Consider the following 23,638-nt stretch of genomic DNA (forward strand, 5'->3'; position numbering starts at 1 on the left):
TTTTTTGTGGACCCAGCATCAAATTTCTGCTTTTAATATTTTGAGAGAATATATTAGAGGATTATGGCAAAAATGTCTAAGTGGTGTAACCATAAAAACTTTGTACCAAATAATTCAACTTGCTTAAAAACAGTAAATTCTCAATAAAACACCATATCAACTAGTTTGGAATGATCTTACATTATAACTTTTATATTAAATAAAGGTAATGGAATACAATTGTTCTAAATATTACATTTCATCTGGGGAATCATGGAGATCAGGAAACATTTAAGTAATTATTAGTATAAGTCCACTTAAATACACTGTAGGTGGATAAAATATGTAATATGTTTGTAATCATTCTTTTGTGGTTACCTCTGTTACTTTCCTTTTTTCTTTTTCTTTCTTTCTTTCTTTCTTTCTTTCTTTCTTTCTTTCTTTTCTTTCCTTTTTTCTTCCTTTTTCTTTCTCTTTCCTCTTTTTTCTTTCTTATTTTCTTTCATTCTTTCTTTTTCCTTTTTCTTTCTTTCTTCCTCTATTTTCTGTCTTCGTTTCTTTCTCTTTCCTTTCTTTCTTTCTTATTTTCTTTCTTTTTCCTTTTTCTTTCTTTCTTCCTCTTTTTTCTTTCTTTGTTTCTTTTTTCTTTTCTTTCCTTTTTTCCTCCTTTTTCTTTCTCTTTCCTCCTTTTTCCTCCTTTTTCTTTCTTTCTTATTTTCTTTCATTCTTTCTTTCCTCCTTTTTCTTTCTTTCCTCCTTTGTCTTTCTCTTTCCTCTTTCTTCTATCTTTTCTTCCTCACTTGTTTTCTTTCTCTTTCCTCCTTTTTCTTTCTTTCCTCCTTTTTCTTTCTCTTTCCTCCTTTTTCTTTCTTTTCTTTCTTTCCTCCTTTTTCTTTCTGTTTCCTCCTTTTCTTGCTCACTTTTTTTCTTTCTTTCTAGGTGGATAAAAATATGTAATATGTATCATTCTTTTGTGGTTACACCATTTGACATTTTCAGGAGCATTCAGTCTTACTTTTGGTTAAAAAATGTAAAACTGTTTTTAAAGATATTTTTGAATTGCTCATCTTGCCAACCCTTATAACTCTGCAGATAAGTGTTCTTAAAATGTGTTTGGAGTTACATTAAGGCAGTTTTGTTGCCCTGAAAGTAAGTTAGTACCTATTTCTATTAACACACCATAATTTACTTGTATTCTTTCTTGTTTTTAATCTTCAGAAAGGATATATAGACGGTCCCGTCCTCACCACGTTCCACACAAACCTGGTCATTCTACCGGCTGTGATGGAGTACATGCAGTACGGCTTCATCGCCCTCGGACTTGCGACCATACTGCTCGCCAGCCTGGCTCATTACAGACTGAAGGTAAAAGCTGCCTCTCAGCATGCAGAGGGGAGTGTTTATGTTGTTTATTGTTTATTTTAACTGCATGCAGCATGTCACACAGCCACGCACGTTCACCCACAAACAGATGAAAGAGGAGACTGTGCTGAGGATGCTCCGATTGATACTCAGGCTGAATTTATGAATTTATCTTGGATACAGCATCTTATACTTCTTAACCAGAGTTGGAGCCAGATGCATTGCTAGAAACATAATGCTGACTCAGCTGTTTTGTCTCTGCATAATGAGAAATTGTTAATGAACATATTGGGCAAGTTGCAAAAATACTGAACGAATAAGTGAAATGTTCTTTTTTTTTTTTAATTCTACTAAAATATCTTATTTTTGCAGCAAAATATCCAGAAACTATATTGTGCAATATTAACCTTTCTTATGGTTATTTTTAGACACTGGCAACACTTGGTAAAGGTTAGAGAAAGATAATCTTGGTTAACCCTCCTGTCGTCCTCCCGGGTCAAATTGACCCCGTCTGTTCTGACTGTTCCTCCCTCCCTCCCTCCCTCCCTCCCTCCCTCCCTCCCTCCCTCCCTCCCTCCTTCTTTCCTTCCTCCCTCCCTCCTTCCTTCCTTCCTTCCTTCCCTTCCTCCCTTCCTTCCTTATGTCTGTCCTTCCTCCCTCCTTCCTCCCTTCCTTCTTTCCTCTGTCCTTCTTTCATTCCTTCCTCCAATCCTTTCTCCCTCCGTCCCTCCCTCCTTCCCTCCCTCCCTTCTTCCTTCTTTCCTCCCTCCCTTCTTCCTTCTTTCCTCCCTCCCTCCTACCTTCTTTCCTTATTTCCTCAGTCCTTCCTTCCTTCCTTCCTTCTTTCTTCCTCCTTTCCTTTCTTCCTTCCTTCTATCCTGTCCTTCCTCCCTTCTTTCCTTTCTTCCTTTCCTTCCTCCCTCCTTTCCTTCCTTCCGTCTTCCTCCTTTCCGTTCTTCCTTCTTCCTCCCTCCCTTCCTCCCTCCTTTCCTTCCTTCCTTTCCTCCCTCCTTTCCTTCCTTCTTCCTTTCTCCCTCCCTCCCTCCTTTCCTTCCTTCCCTCCTTCCTTTCCTTCCTTTTTCCTTTCTTCCTACCTTCCTTCCTCCCTCCCTCCGTTCCTTCCTTCCTTCCTTCCTGTCCTTCCTCCCTTCCTTCCTCCCTTCCTTCCTTCTTCCTCCCTTCCTTCCTTCCTTCCTTCCTTTCTTCTTCCTCCCTTCCTTCCTTGACTCGAGGACAACAGGAGGGTTAAATACAGAAGCACAACATGTTTATTAACACTTGACTAAAACCTCCGTCTTTCACTGAGCTTAACCGAAGTTGCTTTCATTGTATAAACCCAACCACAGCCATGACTCAGGATGTGAGCTAACCCTCACTGCAGGATAAATGTTATTTGCTTTAGCGTAGTGTATTTGTTGAGACGCTTCCTGTGAACATAATCCAGGCAGCAATTAAGTAATATACAGGTGTGTTTTCCAGGAGACAGCTTAGCACCCGGTGCAGCGGTGCGGCTCACTGAGGTGTTTTTAATAGTTTTATATCTTTATATGATCTCTCAGGATACACACACAGTATTTGCAGATCACCTAATTGCTGGTTTTTAGTCTTTTTTTGTTGAGAATAAGAAGAAAAAAAAGGAAAAAAATAATATATAAAATCGCTAGTCATCCTTTAAGATAAGTAAGAAATTTGCATTATTACAGCAGCAGGTGGACAGTAAAAATAGAAGAGCAGCAGTAAGAAAAAAGAATAAAGAACAATAAAAAGTACAAAAAATAAGAATATAATAGTACAAATATATTATTAAATATAATCGTGACATTATTTACATTATTTGCAAGAGTAATATTGGTATTGAGTGGTAATATACCAGAGGTGATAGTCTTATTGCACAGATTAAAGTGAAATATATACATAGATATTTATTTATTGTCATTGCATATAAAACACTGACAATGAATAAATATCTATGTATATATTTCACCTTAAGCTGTGCAATAAAGTAATAAGGTAATATACCTTAATAATAAGGTATATTACCACTCAATACCAATTATTAATATATAATTACCAACCAGATTAAGGTGAAATATATATGTATATTATATGTATATTGCACAATTGAAATTAGTAGTATAATGTATAATTAGTAGTATACATTAAATACTATAAATTAAATTAAATAATAAACCAGAATTATCCTTTTAATATTTTATAGTCAAATGTTGTTTTCAGACTGATCAGTTCGAGCTCCTCCACACAGTCACTCTTCTCCTCTGCTGACATGCATTTATATATCAGCACCAGACTTTAATACTCACCACCTCCAACCTCTCACCGACTGGATGAATCTGTCAGCCGCAGCAGCAGCTGGACGAGGAGCTCCTTCTGTTTTTGCTTTCACACTGAAGGCACCGTCACCAGCCGTGGCATTATTGGTTATGACACATTACACAGCAGTGCTTATCAGTAAGGAGAAGGCAACAGGTCATCCATGTAGTGCAGTTTTTGGGTCATTCTGGTTGTTTTGAGTTAAATCAGCGAGTATTTAACCTCATTGACACTTGAACTGGTTGCTCACATAGATTCAACTGTTAAAATTGTTGTTGTTTTTTTGAGCTATCAGATGCATATATGAGCCGACTGTATCACAATTAGAGTAGTTATGCAGCAGCACTCAACGTTCTTAATAAGGCTCCTAAAAGATGACATGAAATCTTTAAAATTTCATTTTCCAGATGAATCATCAATGCAAAAAATGAACAACTATGTTAGAAAATATCAGCTTCTTAGATTATATAGTTTAAAGGCAAACGTTTGTGTAGTTAAAATCTTTCAGGTAGAAGTTAATTACGACTCCCAAGGTGCATTTTGGCAAGAAACAGCCAATCAAAGAGCTCTAAACTACTGTAATGTGCTTACAAGCAAGAGAAAGCTAAAACTGCTGTTGCTCTGATTCGCACCTCTGGACTGGTTCTATCGCCATAGCCACATCGACCGAGACTCATGGGTGATGTAGTATTTAGAGGCATCCACCAAACTGATTGGCAAAACATGTTTTTTTAGAAACTTAAGTGCCATGTTTAGTCCAGTTGAATGGCTTTTTCCAGGTACCAGGTACTATCCCTGATGAAAACGCAAAAAGAGCCGAGCCGAGTCGTGCTAGAACTGTTTTGTGGAAAAGCGCCAAAAGTGTGTGACACCATTTTCCTACTCAAGTCGACTTCCAGTGATCTTTACCTCGCTACAACCCCTAGTGTACTTTCTTTTTTTCATTATGTAGGCAGTTTTTTTTTATCAGTTTTTATTCTAAGCTAAGCAAACTTCATATTTCCCAAAATGTTGAAATATTAACCCTCCTGTTGTCCTCGAGTCAAGGAAGGAAGGAAGGAAGGAAAGGAGGGAGGGAGGAAGGAAGGAAGGGAGGAAGAAGGAGGGAAAGAAGGAAGGAAGGAAGGAAGGAAAGGAGGGAGGGAGGAAATGAAAGAAGGAAGGGAGGAAGGTAGGAGGGAGGGAGAGAGGAAAGAAGGAAGGACAGAGGAAAGAAGGAAGGGAGGAGGGAGGGAGGACAGAGGGAAGGGACGTAGGAGGGAGGGAGAGAGGAAGGATGGAAGGAAGGAAAAAAGGACAGAGGAAAGAAGGAAGGTAGGGGGAGGAAAGAAAGAGAGAAGGAAGGAGGAAGGAAGGAAGGACAGAAGGAAGCAAGAAAAGGGGATGGAGGAAGGAAAGAATGAAGGGAGGAAAGAGAGGAAGGAAAGAAAGAAATAGAGAAGGAGGGAGGGACGAAGGACAGAAGGAAAGGAGGAAAGAAGGAACAGTCATAACAGACCGGGTCAATTTGACCCGGGAGGACAACAAGAAGGTTAAATGATGAAAAGAAAACCACCAATGTTTACTACGACCATTTCAGAATCAAAAGTGTGTGTGTGTGTGTGTGTGTGTGTGTGTGTGTGTGTGTGTGTGTGTGTGTGTGTGTGTGTGTGTGTGTGTGTGTGTGTGTGTGTGTGTGTGTGTGTGTGTGTGTGTGTGTGTGTGTGTGTGTGTGTGTGTGTGTGTGTGTGTGTGTGTGTGTGTATATTAAGCTTGATGGTTGTATAAAACCATAAAGCAAACCAGTTAAAGTTAATGAGTACATGTGTTCTCCCAGCCGGCGCTCTCACTATCACAGCGGACCATAAAGCAGACTGAGGTGAAACTGTTTGCTCTGCCGTTCAGATTCCACTCTAATGGATTTTCAGAAAATAACGCTGGCAGATTTTTAAATGTCAGGACTGAATTTTGATTTTTTAAATTTATTTATTTTAATATTTTTTGTTTTCAGAGGTCTAGTAGAAACGCTGCGTTCACCTCCAATGTTATCGACGAGCCCAGGGTTTGTAAAGCTGTAAAACAGTTTGGTTCCAATCATCCAAAAACATTACTTTGATCCTCATTTGATTTTATGTGCATCAACTTGATTTTTTTCTTTTTTGACAATAATCAGCGCAGCAATAATATCTGCAACATTTATACCAAATTAAAAGTTTCAAATCAGAGTTTAAATTACATCAAATCTAACTTTTTTAGATTTACTGCTACTGCTCTCTGGTTGTTTAATGGGTTATAATCTGTAATAATTAAAATTATAATATATGTAAAAATATAATCTACAATAAAAAATCTTTATAGTATGTCAAGTATTTATTTTTTAGAATAGGTTTAGTTTTTCTGTAGTTTTGTTTTCCTCTTAATTACAGCTAATTGAAAGAAAATTAACAATTTTTTAAGGTAGTTTAATTTTTTAGGAAAAAATTGCTCAATATTTCCCATAAAGTTCTCTGGTTTCAGCATCTTAAATGTGAATATTTGCTCTCTATTTCTATTATAATAAACTAATTATCTGTGGGGGTTTTGTATTGTTTGTTGGACGATACAAACGATTTGATAACTTTGACTAAAATTGTAAAATTAGATTTTTTTCGAGGTAGTTTTTGCCTTTTTTAATAGATGGCAAAGCTGCCGTAATCGAATGTTGAGTGTATTCCATTAACTTAACCCTCCTGTTGTCCTCGAGTCAAGGAAGGAAGGGAGGAAGAGGAAGGGAGGATGAGGGACAGAAAGAGGAAGGGAGGAAAGAAGAAGGAAGGGAAGGAGGGAGGAAGGAAGGAAGGGAGGAAAGGAAAGAAGGAAGGAAGATAGGTAGGAGGGAGGGAGGAAAGAAGGACAGAGGAAAGAAGGAAGGGAGGGGGGAGGAAAGAAAGAGAGAAGGAGGGAGGGAGGAAGGAAGGAAAGGAAAGAAGGAAGGGAGGAAGGAAGGACGGAGGAAAGAAGGAAAGAAGGAAAGAAAGAAGGAAGGTAAGAGGGAGGGAGGAAAGAAGGAAGAGAGGAAGGAAGGAAAGAGGAAGGTAGGGGCGAGGAAAGAAGGAAGGAAGAAAGGAAGGAAGGAAAGAAGGAGGGAAGGACAGAAGGAAGGAAAAAAGGGGGATGGAAGAAGGAAAGAAGGAAGGGAAGAAAGAGAGAGGAAGGAAAGAAAGAGAGAAGGAGGGAGGAAGGACAGAAGGAAGGAAGGAACAGTCAAGATAGACGGGGTAAATTTGACCCGGGAGGACGACACGAAGATTAAGGAAAAAAAGACATTCACAATCACTAATTTATGTGTATAGAGAGTTTTTACCTCTTTTAAATGTAAAAATGAGTCAAATTTCACATTTAACAGTATTTAAGAGTTAATTAAAAATTCAAATAAATGGTAGTTGTAGGCTCAAATATGCAACATGTAAACCACTTTCTAGAAACGTGGGAGCAGATTACCAGAACAATTAGTAGTATTATGTTTCATATATTGAGGATTTTAGTCAATTTTGTAATGTTTTATGCTACAAAATGCTACTCACGCTACCACATCGTCATTTATACAGATGTTACTTCATTGATCTTCATCATGTGTCTTATTTCAGAGTTATTTGATGCTTTCTTATCTTTCCTATCTGTTATATATACACAGTGTGTGATAGTCAGTGCATCAAAAGGGCCGTCGAGACAAACAAATTAAACGCCTCCTCGTTTTAATTGTGTGTGATCATGTCCGAAAAAACACTGAATTAACCAATCGCATGTCGTCCTTTAATTAACTGCATGGTTGAATCGATCCGAAGCAGAAATGACTGCATGAAAAACATCACGATGTAGAATTAAAAACGTGCTGCTGCTGGTTTCACTGCACATAACAGCACCAATCAGACCAGCAGCAGCTTTTATTTAAAAAAAAAAAAAAATGTTTTAAATGTATTATATTTTTTGCTGATTGGCTGATGTTTTAAGACAATTTGGTCATCTTTTAGGCCTCCAATAATGAGCCGGTAAAAGGCTCACATGACCATGATACACAGGAGAAATGTAACATGACTAATTCAGGTGGGTGCACACAAAAAAAGGCACACACACACACACACACACACATATAAAATGCACACACATTCATTCCTTATGTTCATGTGTTCACGTTTAACAGAGAATTATGATTAAAATGCACAAATAATTGTATTTAAAATGTAGAAACAGCAGTGGTTAGGTGGTTTTAAAAAGGTTCAAACTGCTAAAAGGATGATGCGGTTTGTATGACTTTAATTTTGTGGTTGGTTTTATTTAAATACTGATTTATGACTTCATCCATTTGACGCTCATGTTACTTCTTTTTTTTAAATGCCTAAACGTTAACATAGTTTTTGTGGACTGAAGCTGTATAAAAGTATAATAATGTGATTTTTATACTTTTATTCTTTATTAGGAAAGTTGTTTTGGGGTTTTTTCACTTTAAAATCTGTGCACTAACAACATCAAACTAAGGTATATTATCATCCAACACCAATATTACTCTTAGTACATATTGTTTATTGCTTGTGTACTTATTATTTATTGTTCTTTATTCTTTTTATTGACACTCTTTCTATTTTTTTTTGTCCACTTTGCTGCTGCAATAATATACATTTCCCCACTGTGAGACTAATAATGGAATATATTATCTTATCTTTAGCTTCTACAAAGTAATCGCTATACTCTTTTCTGGAGTCGACTTAAAAACAACAGGAAGAACAAACAAATAAAATCATAGTGTCAAGAATAAAAAATAAAATAAAAAGGTAAAAAAGGCCAGAAATAAAGATCAGAAAAATAAATAAGTGGAAATAATTCTGCACATGAAACAATAAAAAAATAGTAACTTACAATGAAAAATAAAAACAACATTTTCACAAATAATCAACATCAAAAAGAGACAAAACAATAAAGACCACAATAATATATAATATAATAAGTAACTGTGAGAGAGTACAGTAAGATCAACAGATATAATTCATTACACATTAGACAACACACTTCTAGTTATCGTTGAGCTGCAGATTAAACTGAATTCAACATGTTTTTATAGACTAAATAAAATCACTGTTCCACTGATCTGCATCGTCATGTGACTATTTGCATGAGGCATGTTAGAAACACAGCCTCAGTAAAACCAGTTTAACAAGGATAACGAGCTGTGTTGAGTCACAGCAGACTTCTGGCTTAAATAAGTGAAGTCTACGATGTGTTTATTATCTATGAAGTGCATTAATGAATAAGATAAGATAAAATATTCCTTTATTAATCTCACAGTGGGGAAATTTACATGATTGCAGCCGCAAAGTGGAGAGTAAAAAAAGAAAGTTGCTTTAACCCTCCTGTTGTCCTCAGGTCAAGGAAGGAAGAAGGAAGGAATGAGGAAGGAAGGAAGGAATGAGGAAGGAAAGGAGTAAGGAAAGGAGTAAGGAGGGAGGGAGGAAAAGAGGAAGGATGTAAGGATAGAAGGAAGGGAGGAAGGAAATGAGGAAGGAAGGAAGTGAGGAAAGAAGGAACGGAGGAAGGAAAGGTTGAAGGAAGGAAGGAATGAGGAAGGAAAGGAGTAAGGAGGGAGGGAGGGAGGAAAAGAGGAAGGAAGGAGAGAAGGAAGGGAGGAAGGAAATGAGGAAGGAAGGAAGGGAGGAAGGAAAGGTTGAAAGAGGGATGGATGGAAGGAAGGAAGCGAAGGAAGGAAAGGAAAGGAGTAAGGAGGGAGGGAGGAAAAGAGGAAGGAAGGAAGGAGAAAAGGAAGGAAAGGATGAAGGAAGTGAGGAAAGAAGTATGGAAGGAGGAGGGAGCAAAGAAAGAGGGAAGGAGGGGAAGAACGAAGGAAAAATTAAAGAAAGAGGGAGAAAGGAAGGAAGGCTCAAAACGTCACTCTGAAGTATCTGCATCGGGAGCTACAGTGTGCAGACTTTCGTTGTCTCTTGTCCAGCACCTGGTTTAAGTTTCTTGTTCGGGATGTTTGCATCTTACCACACAAGTTTTTCCAGTTTTTCAACCACAAAAAAAATTTCCCACCGAAGAAAAGAATTTGAGCTTGTTGCTGTCAGAAAGCATCAGACATATTTTTTTAGTGAAACATGTGAATCTATCAGAGCAGCTGGAACGCTTCGATGTGGAGTTAGATGCTAAAAAACGCTCCGTGAATAGTATGAGAGGAGTCATGTGACCATCACAGAGATATTAAAGGGGGAAAATATTACAGCCTATTATAGTAGGTGATGTTACAGTCAGCTGCAACACAACATCCTTCTTGCATGAGGCCCAATATCTGTTAGGTCAAATGACTCCACGAACATGTGGTGAATATTTGGCATTATTTTCTTATGTTTATTAGAGCATGTTTAATGAAATAATCAATATATGTGTGTGCAAAAATACACAAAATATGAAATAATTACGTTATAAAACAGATAAATTTGATTTGATTTGAGTAAAAACCATTTCAATGTAGGAAAAAAAACATATTTAACCTTCGTGTCGTCCTCCCGGGTCAAATTGAATCCATCTGTTTTGACTGTTCCTTCTTTCTTCCCTTCCTTTTTTCCGTCCTTCCCTCCTTCCTTCTTTCCTCCCTCCCTCCTACCTTCCTTCTTTCCTTCCTTTCCTCCTTCCTCCCTCCCTCCCTCCTTTACTTCCTTCCTTCCTTCCTTCCTCCCTCCGTCCTTCTCTCTTTCTTTCCTTCACTCTCTTTCCTCCCTTCCTTCCTTGTTTCCTTCCTTCCCTCCTTCCTTCCTTCCTTCCTTCCTTCCCTCCTTAATTCCTCCCTCCTTTCCTTTCTTCTTCCTTCCTTCCTCCCTCCCTCCCTCCCTCCTTTCCTTCCTTCCTTCCCTCCATCCTCCCTCCCTCCTTCCCTCCTTCCTTCCCTCCTTCCTTCCTCCCTCCCTTTCTTCCTTGACTCGAGGACAACAGGAGGGTTAAAGGAGATACAAGAAGGGACATAAAAGAAATTATTCGTCCTGAACATCTAGATAAAATATTAAAATATTTTCTATTAAAGTGTGAGCTGCGATCTACTTTGATTATATTGAATTTTAAAAGTTCATAATTAAAAGTTTAATATTTTAAGCTGCACCAGACTCCAGGAGTTTGTGGTGAATATTTGGCACTATTTTCTGATGTTTATTAAAGCAAATATTTAATGAAATAATCAATATAGGTGTATGAAAATGATCTAATAATGATAAATAACCTTTTTTTTTTTTTAAAGTTACAAAATGCTTCACATGGCAGCAAAAATACACAAATCATGAAATAATTAAGTTATAAAAGAGAACAATTGGATGAATTTGATAAATGAACCATATTCTAACCCTCCTGTCGTCCTCCCGGGTCAAGTTGACCTCATCTTTTTTGACTGTTACTTCTTTCCTTCCTTCCTCCCCTTTCTTTAATTTTTCATTTGTTCTTCCCCTCCTTCCCTCTTTCTTTGCTCCCTCCTCCTTCCATACATCTTTCCTCACTTCCTTCCTTCCTTCCTCTTTCCCTCCCTCCCTCCTTACTCCTTTCCTTCCTTACTCCTTTCCTTCCTTCCTTCCTTAGTCATTTCCTTCCTTCCTTCCTCTTTCCCTCCCTCCCTCCTTACTCCCTTACTCCCTTCCTTCCTTTCTCCCTTCCTCCTTTCCTCCCTCCCTCCCTTCTTACTCCCTTCCTTCCTCTCTTCCTTCTCTCCTTACTTCCTTCCTCTTTTCCTCCTTACTCCTTTCCTTCCTTCTTTCCTCCCTTCCTCCTGTCCTTCCTTGACCTGAGGACAACAGGAGGGTTAAGGAGATACAAGAAGAACTAGCTCATGTTTTGTTATGTTCAGTTTTAAAAGAAGTGGTAGAACGTTTAAAAGTGAGTTTCAAGCTGCACGTTTTTATCTTCTGAACACTTCTTAAATACTTTCTCTCTTCTTCTTCCGACACAGAGAGATAAACACGACGGTGACATCACACCAGATGAAAACGAGAGCACTTCAACCGAAGAGAAAGACCCTCTACTCCACGATGAAATGGACTGACCTGCACACACATTTATATATATATATGTACATTATAAACACTCAGCTGTTGTCGTCGGACCGACAGTGTTTCAGTTGAGGAAGTGAGATGAAACACTCCCTCAGTATATTTTAATGATACTTTATACTGTAAAGTTTATGACACTCTCAGCCTAAAGACTCACTTCATTAGACAGGTTTTGTGTCCAGGCTGTTCAGGGGAGTCGAGACTGTCTCTGAGTGGAGCGAGGGAAGCTCAAGTCACACACACACAAAAAAAATAAGAAAATAAACACTTTTTTTGTAGCAACCAAAAAAATCATTGTGCTCTGCTCGTCAGTGTTTATGGTTTTATCACTACATCAGGATCAGGAGCAGCAGTAGACGAACTACTGTGGTGGATTTTTTTTTTCACTTTTTTTTTTTTCAAGAAATGTTTCTGTATAAACCCTGCTGTTGTCCTCCCAGGTCAAATTGGCCTCATCTCTTTTGACTGTTCCTTTTTTCCTTCCTTCCTCCCTCTTTCTATAATTGTTCCTTCGTTCTTCCCCTCCTTCCCTCTTTCTTTGCTCCCTCCTCCTTCCATACTTCTTTCCTCACTTCCTTCCTTCCTTCCTCCCTCCCTCCCTCCTTTCTTTCCTTCCTTCCTTCCATCCTTCCTTCCTCATTTCCCTCCTCCCTTCCTTCTCTCCTTACTTCCTTCCTCTTTTCCTCCCTCCCTCCCTCCTTACTCCTTTCCTTCCTCATTCCTCCCTTCCTTCTCTCCTTACTTCCTTCCTCTTTCCTTCCTTCCTTCCTTCCTCCTGTCCTTCCTTGACCTGGGAGGACAACAGGAGGGTTAACAACAAGGGAACTAACTAACTAACAGACAGAGAAGCTCTTTGTATGTCTAATGACTGCCAGGTGTACAGTATTTCAATACCAATGTGCCTTCATTAAAGGGGAAAGAAAAAGAAAGAAAAAAAAGAGAGAATTAAACATTCCTCGGAGCGAATGTACTCCTATTTGTATACTACTGTCTTCTCTTAAGGTGTGAATGTATTTCATGAGATGGATGTGAATGATGCCGCTTGGTGTCAGTCGCCTCTTTTATGATAAATAAGTGATTTAAGAGAAAAATAAATAAATAAATGTTCCTTTGTTGGAAATTCAATTAATCAGTGTGTGTGATCTCATTTTATTTTTTAATGATAATGTCCACGAAATTTAACCTTAAAGTCCATGTAAAGTAAGAATAAATATGTGTTCTGAGTTTGACATACCACAGAAAAGTGTGTTGTTAACCACCCTGCCAAATTTGAATGATTAAAAAAAATCGCCAAACATATGAAATTAGGCTTCAAAGTTGTGTAAAAGTCATCCTTTTTCTCAGCTCCCAAACGCTGTGGGAGTGCCCACCTAGTCTGCTGAAGCCCCGCCCCCTACCAAGTGTCACCTGTCAATCAAAGTCACCACCTCTACCAGAAACATGGACGCTAGGCCTGAGAGCTTTCTGCTGCTAATGTGGCATACAGAGCCATCAGTGGGTTAATATACCTACATTATTATTATTATTTACATGTTTAATATAATTTACATTCAGTACAGCTCATGTTTAGAGTGTGGTAATAATTGTGTGTGTTTATGGTGAGAAAAGAGTGGTTTATTGTCTGAAAAATGTAGTTACCTAGCAGTATGCAGTACCTAACTCCGACCAGCAGAGGGCGCGTTCGCTACACGGTGTGTTCAGGAATAAGGAAGTCACGCGTGAACCTGTTCAGTGAATGAGAACACACACTTGAGTCTGAAGTTTAACATGTGTGTGTGGCGAACTGTGATGATAAAATACCTATTTTTGCTCTTTGCAGGTAAGAAGGGAGAGTTAGAACTGTGTAACGAGTGGGTGAATGTGTTATGTGCTGGTTTATTATCCCGTTCGAGACGTTATGTATTGTTGTTTATAGACGTTACTCAGCCAATGTACCGTATGGAAAACGGTTAGCCTGTAGTTAGCACTGGTTGCGTAGTTACCCGCAAGCAACAGGAAAACTATGAGCCGGTCAGCACGGACTGCTCGTGTAGTTCATAAATAAATACATAAATAGGTTAAAATAGATACATGATTAATTGGACAATGTTTAGACATGATTGATACTGTGTGTTTGCTAAGTAAGTTGATCTTGAATGTACATGATGAAACTGGTTAAGAATAGTGATACAGCAGTCACATGATTTATTGTTTTGAATGTTGGTACAGATGTTAATGAATTTTTCTGTGTTAAAACAGTGAATATGTTCAGTGAATGAGAACACACACTTGAGTCTGAAGTTTAACATGTGTGTGTGGCGAACTGATGATAAAATACCTATTTTTGCTCTTTGCAGAACAAAGTAAACAACTTTCAAATTAAATGTGTAGTGGAGGGTAGCTTCACTCTGCACCACGCTACACTAACTCGACGGCTAGCTTGGCGGCTAGCTCTGCGGCTAACTCAGCTAACTGGCTACCTGTAGACCAGGGGTAGCAACCTTTTTGACATAGAGTGCCAGTTTTAATTTTCTTGATAATGAGTGTGTCATAATCAACAATAAGTTAAAACCTTAAGTTAAATTATGATACAAAATACAAAAACATCCATAAAGGCCACATGGATGGAAGAACATTTTAAATATATTTTTCCATTATTTACAACAAGGGTTTAGGAATTATGTATGGATCCCATTTTCAAAACACTGCTTTCAGTAACTCATTTAAAAACATATTGCATCGGGAGGACATGTCAAAATGGAGACCACAGTGCATCAAACAAAAAAATTATATTATATCAGAATGCTGCTATCCACATGAAACATCTACATCAACATTTTAACTTTGGAAGCTGACTTATGAAGAAATAAATAAAAAAAGCTGCACTGCTCAAAATGTTAACTTTTCTGTCTTAATTTCTGCCTTTATGTTTCATTAAACTAATAAAGTCATACAATAATCATTTACAGGATGATTTTAATGATACATAAACTGTAAAACTAGCACAAAAAGAAATTAAATCTGCAACCTGTTCTTTAAAAGGAATTCACTTTTTGACCACTTTTGACTCTTTTCCTTCACATTTTGACCGACCACTGCCCGCTAAAGATCTGCCTACAGGAGTCTGCTGGTGCTCCAACGCCCTGCTGATCTCTGCTAACCTGCTGCGTGCATTACATTTCCTGTCTGAAACTCCTCTTTTTGTGTGTGTGTGTGTGTATGTGTTTTCAGAGCTATGAGACGATATTTTGCTCCTGAATACAATGACAGGCGCCCTGGGGTTTTTGATTTTTGTAAATAAGAAGCTGACAAGGAATTCCTGCTGGGTTTAATGAGTGACACACAGCACTTTAACATCCAGACTGTGGAGGTCTGCAGAAGTTACGTTCCTGTTATTTCTCCCCGAAGCCAGATTTTAAATCAAATCCACATGAGCGCATTGAGACTGAAACACTGACACAGCAGGAATGTTGGCGACACTTCACAGCAACAACACATAAATCGTCCTCTGGTTTCATCCAAACAGCAGATCCATGAGAGATAGAAACCTATGGAGCGCCTGTGCTGCTTAGTTTAACCCTCCTGTTGTCCTCGAGTCAAGGAAGAAGGAAGGAAGGGAGGAAGAAGGAAGGAAGGGAGGGAGGGAGGAAGGAAGGAAAGGAGGGAAGAAGGAAGGGAGGGAGGGAGGGAGAAAGGAAAAGAGGAAGGGAGGAAGGAATGAAATAAGGACAGAGGAAAGAAGGAAACACGGGCAGGGTAAAAAAAAAAACCAACAAAACCAACAAGTAATGTGGAATCTTTTGCTCCTCTGCTGCCACACTTGTTCTTCATTATAACTGATTCGCCTCATGCCAAACGTTTCTTTCAGCAATGCATTCGTACTCAATCAGTTTTATAGGCCTTGTCAACATTTCGACAGCTTTCACGTGGAACTAATTTCACAGATCACAACACATTGTAGACGACGTGGGAGTGAATATAAAAAAAATCCTATTGATCTGTCTTTTCAACTGAAACTTAAAACTCTATACTATCAGTATCAAAACTGTCTTCATGCTTACTTATTTCCAAATCAAATCATGTAGACAGTTTTTAAAGGATTATTTGTTCATTTAAAGCATCCCTTCCCTTCATTTCCACTGCTCCCCTGTGAGCCTCCCATGTTAAACGTGTTATATATAAGCATACAGCTGCACACAGAGGTAATCTGATTTAGAGGAATTTGACCTCTTTATCTGCTCTACAGCCTTTATCTCATGTCGTGATGACTTCTACATGGGCGTAGGTTTGGTTTTAACTGTGGGGCCAATTTGGGTCAGACATATGCACACAAACACACACACACACACACACACATATATATATACACACACATATAAAGAGCCTATCTCTGCAAAGTGTTTACTTTACTAAATATGCATTAGCTGACTTGCTGAAATCAGACTTGAATCATGATTTTTTACATTTTATTTTATTTGATAGACAACTTAACTATAAACCTGAGACCAAAATTAATATTTAAAATAATGTGTCATGAACATTATGTCAATGTTTATGATTTTTTTCATTAAGTGTCATTCGGTTTTTGTAATGACAAGTTGACATTGTTTGGGTTGTCTTGATTATGACAATTTGACATTAATCAAAATGACATGACCAGAAAATGTCTTTCTCATGACAACTTGAAATATGCACCTATTGTTGTGTGTATGGCAAGTTGACATAATGATTATTATAATTAGATGTGCAAGGTTACAGACCAATTCTAGCACTTGGTCATAGATGTTTGACAGGATACCCAAAACTGACTGTCATGACACCATTATGACAGTGTAATGAAGATATTCTTTGACCTCAAGTAAAGTGGCACACACACACACACACACACACATAGAAACTGCACATCTTGAGTAAGGCCGAAGCCACATCACCATCCAGGTAAAGTAAGTAAATACAGGAAAGATTAGGAAAAAGGACAGAAAATGACAATTAATTACAAATCCTACAATTTTATAATACATAAAATTTTATAACAACAACCCCAAACTATCCAAAGATCGATCATTCAAATCAAACCATACATAATAATATTTTTTTTTGTTGCAGTTATTCTTTTGGTTATTTTAAATGGACTGTGGTGTAAATTTGGTGCTACGACAGCACAAATGTCCTCCAGCTATCTGTCACAGCCTTTGGTGTGTGTGATTAGGTGTTGATAAGGATCTTTTAGATATTAGGTATTTTAATCTACAAAAAGATTTAAAGGGCAGAACAGTCACCCTGAAGTGTCACCTTAAAGATCTGATGTTTTGTGTCATGGGTCTTAATGAGATTTCAGTGTGGGGAACTAAGTGCAGGTTGAGAGCTGGATGTTGATGTTTTTATGCTTATTTTGCACTTTTCTTTTGGTGTGTGTGTGTGTGTGTGTGTGTGAGTGTGTATGTGTGTGCGTGTGTGTGTGTTCGAATGTGAGCAATGAATATCTGAGTAATAGTCTGCAGTCTGGGATTTAAGAGCTAGATGGAGCTAGATGTGTGCTTTTGTGGTGTCTGAGGTTGCAGTTTGCAAATCAGTGAGATCATCAGTGGAGGATGAGATCATGGAGAAGATAAGATGGTAAATGGTAAACACACGTCTCTTGTTAAAGACAAGAGAGAAAAATAGCATGACAGCCTTTCACATAGCTGAGATTATATCGAGGATATCAGAGGGTGTTTCCCCCTCTTGTCCCATAAAAACAATTTTAACCCTCCTGTTGTCCTCGAGTCAAGGAAGGAAGGGAGGAAGAAGGAAGGAAAGGAGGGAGGAAGGAAAGAAGGGAGGAAAGGAAGAAGGAAGGAAAGGAGGAAGGAGGGAAGGAAGAACAGGAGGGAGGAAGGAAGGAATGAAGGATGGAGGAAAGAAGGAAGGAAGGAAGGAGGGAGGGAGGAAAGAAGGAAGGAGGGAGGGAGGAAAGAAGGAGGGAGGGAGGGAGGGAGAAAGGAAAAGAGGAAGGGAGGAAGGAAGGAAAGAAGGACAGAGAAAAACAAGGAAGGGAGGAAGGTAGGGGGGAGGAAAGAAAGAGATAAGGAGGGAGGGAGGAAGGAAAGGAGGGGGGAAAGAAGGGGGATGGAGGAAGGAAAGAAGGAAGGGAGGAAAGAGAGAGGATGGAGAGAAAGAGAGAAGGATGGAGGGAGGCAGGAAAGACGGAACAGTCAAAACAGGAGGACGACACGAAGGTTAATTCTTCTACTCCACTATATTTATTTGATGGCTGCAGTTGCTTTGTAGATGAACCTTTTACATGCAAAACATATAATCATCCTTTAAAATAATGCATAGACCAGTAATTGTCAGGGGTAAATGTTACTCCAGTAGTTGCCAGTATATGGAAAGACTGTGGAGTAGCTTAATTAATAAAAATAAAAAAAGAAATTATAATTTGATTTTAAAAATATATCCATATATTTGCATTAACCCTCCTGTTGTACTCAAGTCAAGGAAGGAAGGAAGGAAGGAAGGGAGGAAAGAAGGAAGGAAGGAGGGAGGGAGGAAAAGAGGAAGGAAGTAAGGAGAGAAAAAAAGGAGGAAGGAAATGAGGAAGGAAGGTAGGAAGGATTGAAGGAAGGAAGGAAGTGAGGAAAGAAGGAAAGGTGGAAGGAGAGACAAGAGGAAGAAAGGAAGGAAAGAAGGAAGGAAGGAAGGAAGTAAGTAAGGAAGGAAGGAAAGAAGTATGGAACGAGTAAGGAGAGGAAATGAGTAAGGAGGGAGGGAGGGAGGAAAAGAGGAAGGAAGTAAGGAGAAAAGGAAGGGAGGAAGGAAGTAAGGAAGGAAGGAATTAAGGAAGTAAGGAAAGAAGTATGGAAGGAGTAAGGAGAGGAAAGGAGTAAGGAGGGAGGGAGGGAGGAAAAGAGGAAGGAAGTAAGGAGAAAAGGAAGGGAGGAAGGAAAGGAGGAAGGAAGTAAGGAAAGAAGTATGGAAGGAGGAGGGAGCAAAGAAAGAGGGGAGAAGGGGAAGAACGAAGGAACAATTAAAGAAAGAGGGAGGAAGGAAGGAAAGAAGGAAGGAAGGAAAGAAGGAACAGTCAAAAGAGATGAGGCCAATTTGACCCGGGAGGACAAGCATCCAAATAGTATTACAATTTACTGTGATGCAGATCTTCAGTAAATGTGTTGCTACAAGCTACAAGCAGGCTGACCGTACACACCTCCAAACAACCTGAGTCAGTTATAACACCTTCAGGTCATTCAGTGTGTGTGAAATCATGTCAGCAAGCAAGCTGGGAAGTTGAAATATAGTTCCCAAAAAGCAGTGAATAAATGGTTTAAATAAATCAAGCTCAGAGAAGATGTATGTTTAAAATACAAAAGTAAAAGATAAATAATTAGAGGAAATCTATGAATAAAAGTTGTAATGTCTCCAGTGTACAGACCTTTGACTGATATTGCTATATATATAACGTGTGAATATACAGTATAATTACACCTACCAGAACCATTATTTCTGCACATATTTTGCACATTTTTTCTATAACGCTTATAATGTACATAGATTAAATTCCATTTACTTGACTTTTAATGTTATTATGTTTATTAAAGGACAGATAGATAGATAGATAGATAGATAGATAGATAGATAGATAGATAGATAGATAGATAGATAGATAGATAGATAGATAGATAGATAGATAGATAGATAGATAGATAGATAGATAGATAGATAGATAGATAGTCACTTTATATATATAAAAGTAAAAAAGCATGAACATCGGACAGTAAAAAGATGAAGAATAAAATAGAGGTGTAAGAGTAAAATAAAACTAATAGCTAGATAAGAAACCATATGTAATGTCTATAAATAAATAAGGATACTAAAATATGTTATAAAAACACATGACCTAATAAAGTTCAATTTAAAATAAAAAAAAATAACATTGTACTGGTTAAAAGTGCAAATTGAGGATAAACCATTATTATTCCTACTTTTTATCTGTTCCCTTGTTTCATGCATTTCTCCCCTCAGGTGATCAGTTAAGTATTTTCTTATCTTATTAAAACACATGTTCCTGCTGACATCTAGTGGTATTTACCTCTCTCTTTCTCTGTAGATGCAGATGGTTGGGTTTAATGTGTCATGGTTTTGGAATATCTGTAATTTAGATGTCTGCTTCCATCCTGAGGAGATTGTAGAGATTGCGAGAAATTTGTAATAATTATTCTTTAATACTGTGAGCACCAGAAAATCATTTATTATACTGATCTTGTTCAGTCTTACGATTTTGGTTTGTTTGTTGCATTTTCTGATTTGTCTCTTTGCAAACATCCAGTTAATTTGGAGGCTGGTTTATCAGTATTATAATTAATTTTACTTCATGTTAGCGAGTTATAGTATTACTATTTCTATCATTATTATAGTAACTAGTCATAAATTCATCCATTTTCCTACACTTAACCAGGATTAATTTGATCTCATGTGGGCTGGACCACTAAAAAGATGGAAGGAAGGAGGGAAGAAAAAAGAAGAAGGAAGGAACGAAAAGGAGACAGGAAAGAAAGATGGAAGGAAGGAGGGAGGGAAGAAAGATATGATAGACGGACAGAATGAAGGAAGGAAGAAAGGGAGGAAGGACAGATGGAAAGACAGAAGAAAGGAAGGACAGAAGGACATGAGAAAGAAAGTAAGGAAAGATGGAAGGAAGGATAAAAGGAAGGAAGGAACGAAAAGAAGACAGGAAGGAAAGAAAGGGAGAAAGGACAGATGGAAGGACAGAAGAAAGGAAAGACAGAAGGACATGACCAAACCACCTCAGCTGGCTTCTTTCAATCTTCTATCTGAGCTCCAAACCCAGACAGTGAGGCTGAAACCAGACACTGTAATCTCATGACCACAGGTGAGTGTAGGAATGTAGACAGAGAAGGTAAATATCCAATTATGTAAGAAATAATGTATATTTTATTATTTTATTTTATCTTGAATACACATTAATAAGCCCATGTCATGGTAAAACTGGACTGCATGAAGAAATATTGTATTAGCAAATGAGTTTTAAACAGTCACATTCTTCTTATTCTTTTTCTGCTCTGATATAATATTGTTATGAACACATAATAAAAACAGAATAACGCTGTGAGCGGTGCACCGTGACTTTTATAACAGCAACATGAGCAGCTGATTCCCCGCTGCAGTGTGGGAGAAATGATCTACTTGTGGTAGAAGAGGTTCAGAAAGAAAGTCTCTCATTTCATTCCAGCTCTCTGTCTGTCGGTTATCTTGTGAAACTGATGAAGTTTTTTGCTGAATTTGGAGGCACGAACTGATCACAAGCAGCAAAATGTCCCACACACAACAACCAGACATACCCCGACTTCCAGTTTAAGCGAGAAGTTAAAAGACAAAACAACAAAACAGGAGCATTTCCTTTTTGCTGAAACACATGAAATCAATAGAGCTGCATTTTCCACATTCTGTATTCCCACATCAAATGTTTTCTTTTAACCCTCCTGTTGTCCTCAGGTCAATTTAACTAAAGAAATGTAGGTATAATTTCATTTAAATGAGGCCGAATGACCATAATTTAACCCTCCTGTTGTCCTCGAGTCAAGGAAGGAAGGGAGGAAGAAGGAAGGAAAGGAGGAAGGAAGGAAGGAAGGACAGAGGAAAGAAGGAAGGAAGGAAGATAGGAGGGAGGGAGGAAAGAAGGAGGGAGTGAGGGAGAAAGGAAAAGAGGAAGGAAAGAAAGAAAGACAGGAAAGAAGGAAGGGGGGAAGGTAGGGGGGAGGAAAGAAAGAGAGAAGGAGGGAGGGAGGAAAGGAAGGAAGGAAGGAAATAAGGAGGGAGGGAGGAAGGACAGAAGGAAGGAAGGAAGGGAGGAAAGAAGGAACAGTCAAAACAGATGGGGTCAATTTGACCCGTGAGGACGACACGAAGGTTAAAAAAGAAATGTGTAAAATCTGTTGTAATAAGTTGGAATTAAGTTGCCTAAAAAGGTCTAACACAGAATTTGGCGATAATTTATACTTTATAATTTAATAATTATTATAATTATTTATTATTTATACCTGTGAGAACAAAAGCTGCACAGTCAACGGGAAGAAAAAAGGAGGGTTAATGGGTTAATGTCACCCTCAGAAATTTACCTCAAAGACAATATAACTAATAAGGCTATATGTTGATGTTGTGGCCGCCAGTTTTAATCATTGCAAATTTAACTCTGAGAAATCCTGTTTTTTTCTAGTAGTTTTAGTGAGGACTCAAACCCATGAGCCTCAGCTGCCATTTCTATGTAGAATAAGCCAATTAGAATAAATTAAAAAATGCTTTGTTGCTGCAGTTGTGAATAAAACACAAGCTCATAGTTGCTGAATTAATCCAAAATTACTTCAGGATCATTAACAGCACATATACATGAATTTAAGTTTTGTGATTGGATGGTTCATTGTGAAATGCATCATGGGAATAGTAGTTAAGTTCTACTCTGAAGGTTTTATGTCCACAGGCTTGTAATTCTGACTTTTTAATGCAGTTATTTATCTTTTGTACTTTTGATCCAGGAAATGTTCGTGTCCATCTAAACAGCAGAACAGAACTCAAACCACTGTATGAGTAATTTAAACCTGGCTTGTGTCTGGCAGTGGCAGCAAACATCTTGCAGACTGAAAGCTAATAAACCTGCACAGTGCACATATACATTAAAATACAAACAATCTGCATGCGTACATACCACATTAAAAAACTTTTTTTTTTCAATTCGGGTGAATTGACCTTTAGAAAAAGCCACTATTAGAGCACAACTGTTCTGTAATGGAAACAGCACTGACTGAACCAATAAATGAAACGATGTCTTTGTACAACAACATGACATCATAATATTTGGTCCTCACACACTCACACAATAATAAATGAAGCAGTTAAACAGTCCAGTAAACTGTGAGTAGACATTCATCGCTTTGTTTTTAGCAGCTGTCGTCTGCGAGGCTGAAATAACATCATTCCTAACCAGTGACCAACTCCCCAAGTAAAGAGAGATGCATTTGATGGCACGGTAATCAGATCATTTACTCAAGTAAAAATACCAAAACCACAATGTTAAAATACTCCAGTGTACTCCAAAATAAAAGAATTACAGTAAAAGGACTTGCTCCTGTCCCCTCTGACTGATATATGATTAGATTATTAATAGTGAAGCATCAGTGTTAGAGCAGCATGTTACTGTTGTAGCTGCTGGTGGTGGAGCTAGTTTACACTACTTTATATACAGTTAGATAGTTTAGTCCAGTGGTTCCCAACCTAGGGGTGGGGCCCCTCCAAAGGGTCAGCAGATAAATGTGAGGGGTGGTGAGATGATTAATGGGAGAGGAAAGAAGAAAAAACTAAGTTCTGATTCACAAATGTGTTTTCATTTTTTGGACTTTTTCTCTAATCTTTGATTTTTGCTGAAATATTGGATCATTTGAACATTTATTGAAATGAAACCATGTGAGAAGTTTAGAGGGAAAAATCACTATTTGGTGGAGCTGTCAACAACTCATAGACATCTGAAATGTGAGCCAGACTACACAATGCTGTCTTATATAAGGTTGAAATCCACTGGCTTAAAAGTTAAGTCTAACAACTCTCTATATTTTTCTTAATATCAACAAATCTCATGTTTGGAGACAAACCAATGATGAACAGATCTACTTGTGTTTTCAGTCTCTGGAGAGTAGTTCTGTGAGTGTACTACACTGTATAGTATATTTTTCAAAGAACTTCAGTACAAAGTGAAGAAGTTGTGATATGAAGCACAACAAGTTAGTGAAGCTATAAACTGAGCTGCCTTCCTTCACATGCTCAGTGCCGTCTGCTTTACACAGAACTACTCTCTGGAGACTGAAAACATGATCACTTTTATTAGTCTTTGGAGCCGTTTCTAAACAAACTAACATGACTAAACTCTTCATAATGAAGGAACAATTCACCGGTGACATGTTCCTTCA

General features: G+C 38.1%; 1 protein-coding gene across 3 annotated transcripts in view; it reads left to right on the plus strand.

The window, feature by feature from the left end:
• Positions 1–12,823, plus strand: part of scarb1 (scavenger receptor class B, member 1) — a 44,685-nt gene extending 31,862 nt beyond the window's left edge. Inside the window, exons 11-14 of one of the 3 annotated variants that reach the window (XM_062434530.1) lie at positions 1,198–1,344; positions 5,663–5,713; positions 7,662–7,734; positions 11,606–12,823. In XM_062434530.1, coding sequence (XP_062290514.1) covers positions 1,198–1,344; positions 5,663–5,713; positions 7,662–7,734; positions 11,606–11,613 — 279 coding nt within the window. In that variant the 3' untranslated portion in view covers positions 11,614–12,823. The remainder of the gene's footprint in view (positions 1–1,197; positions 1,345–5,662; positions 5,714–7,661; positions 7,735–11,605) is intronic. The other 2 variants (XM_062434533.1, XM_062434531.1) reach the window with 2 other exon arrangements.
• The last annotated feature ends 10,815 nt before the right edge of the window (positions 12,824–23,638 follow it).

Source organism: Scomber scombrus, chromosome 15 (assembly GCF_963691925.1).
Source record: "Scomber scombrus chromosome 15, fScoSco1.1, whole genome shotgun sequence".
In the NCBI taxonomy this organism is placed as follows: Eukaryota; Metazoa; Chordata; class Actinopteri; order Scombriformes; family Scombridae; genus Scomber; species Scomber scombrus.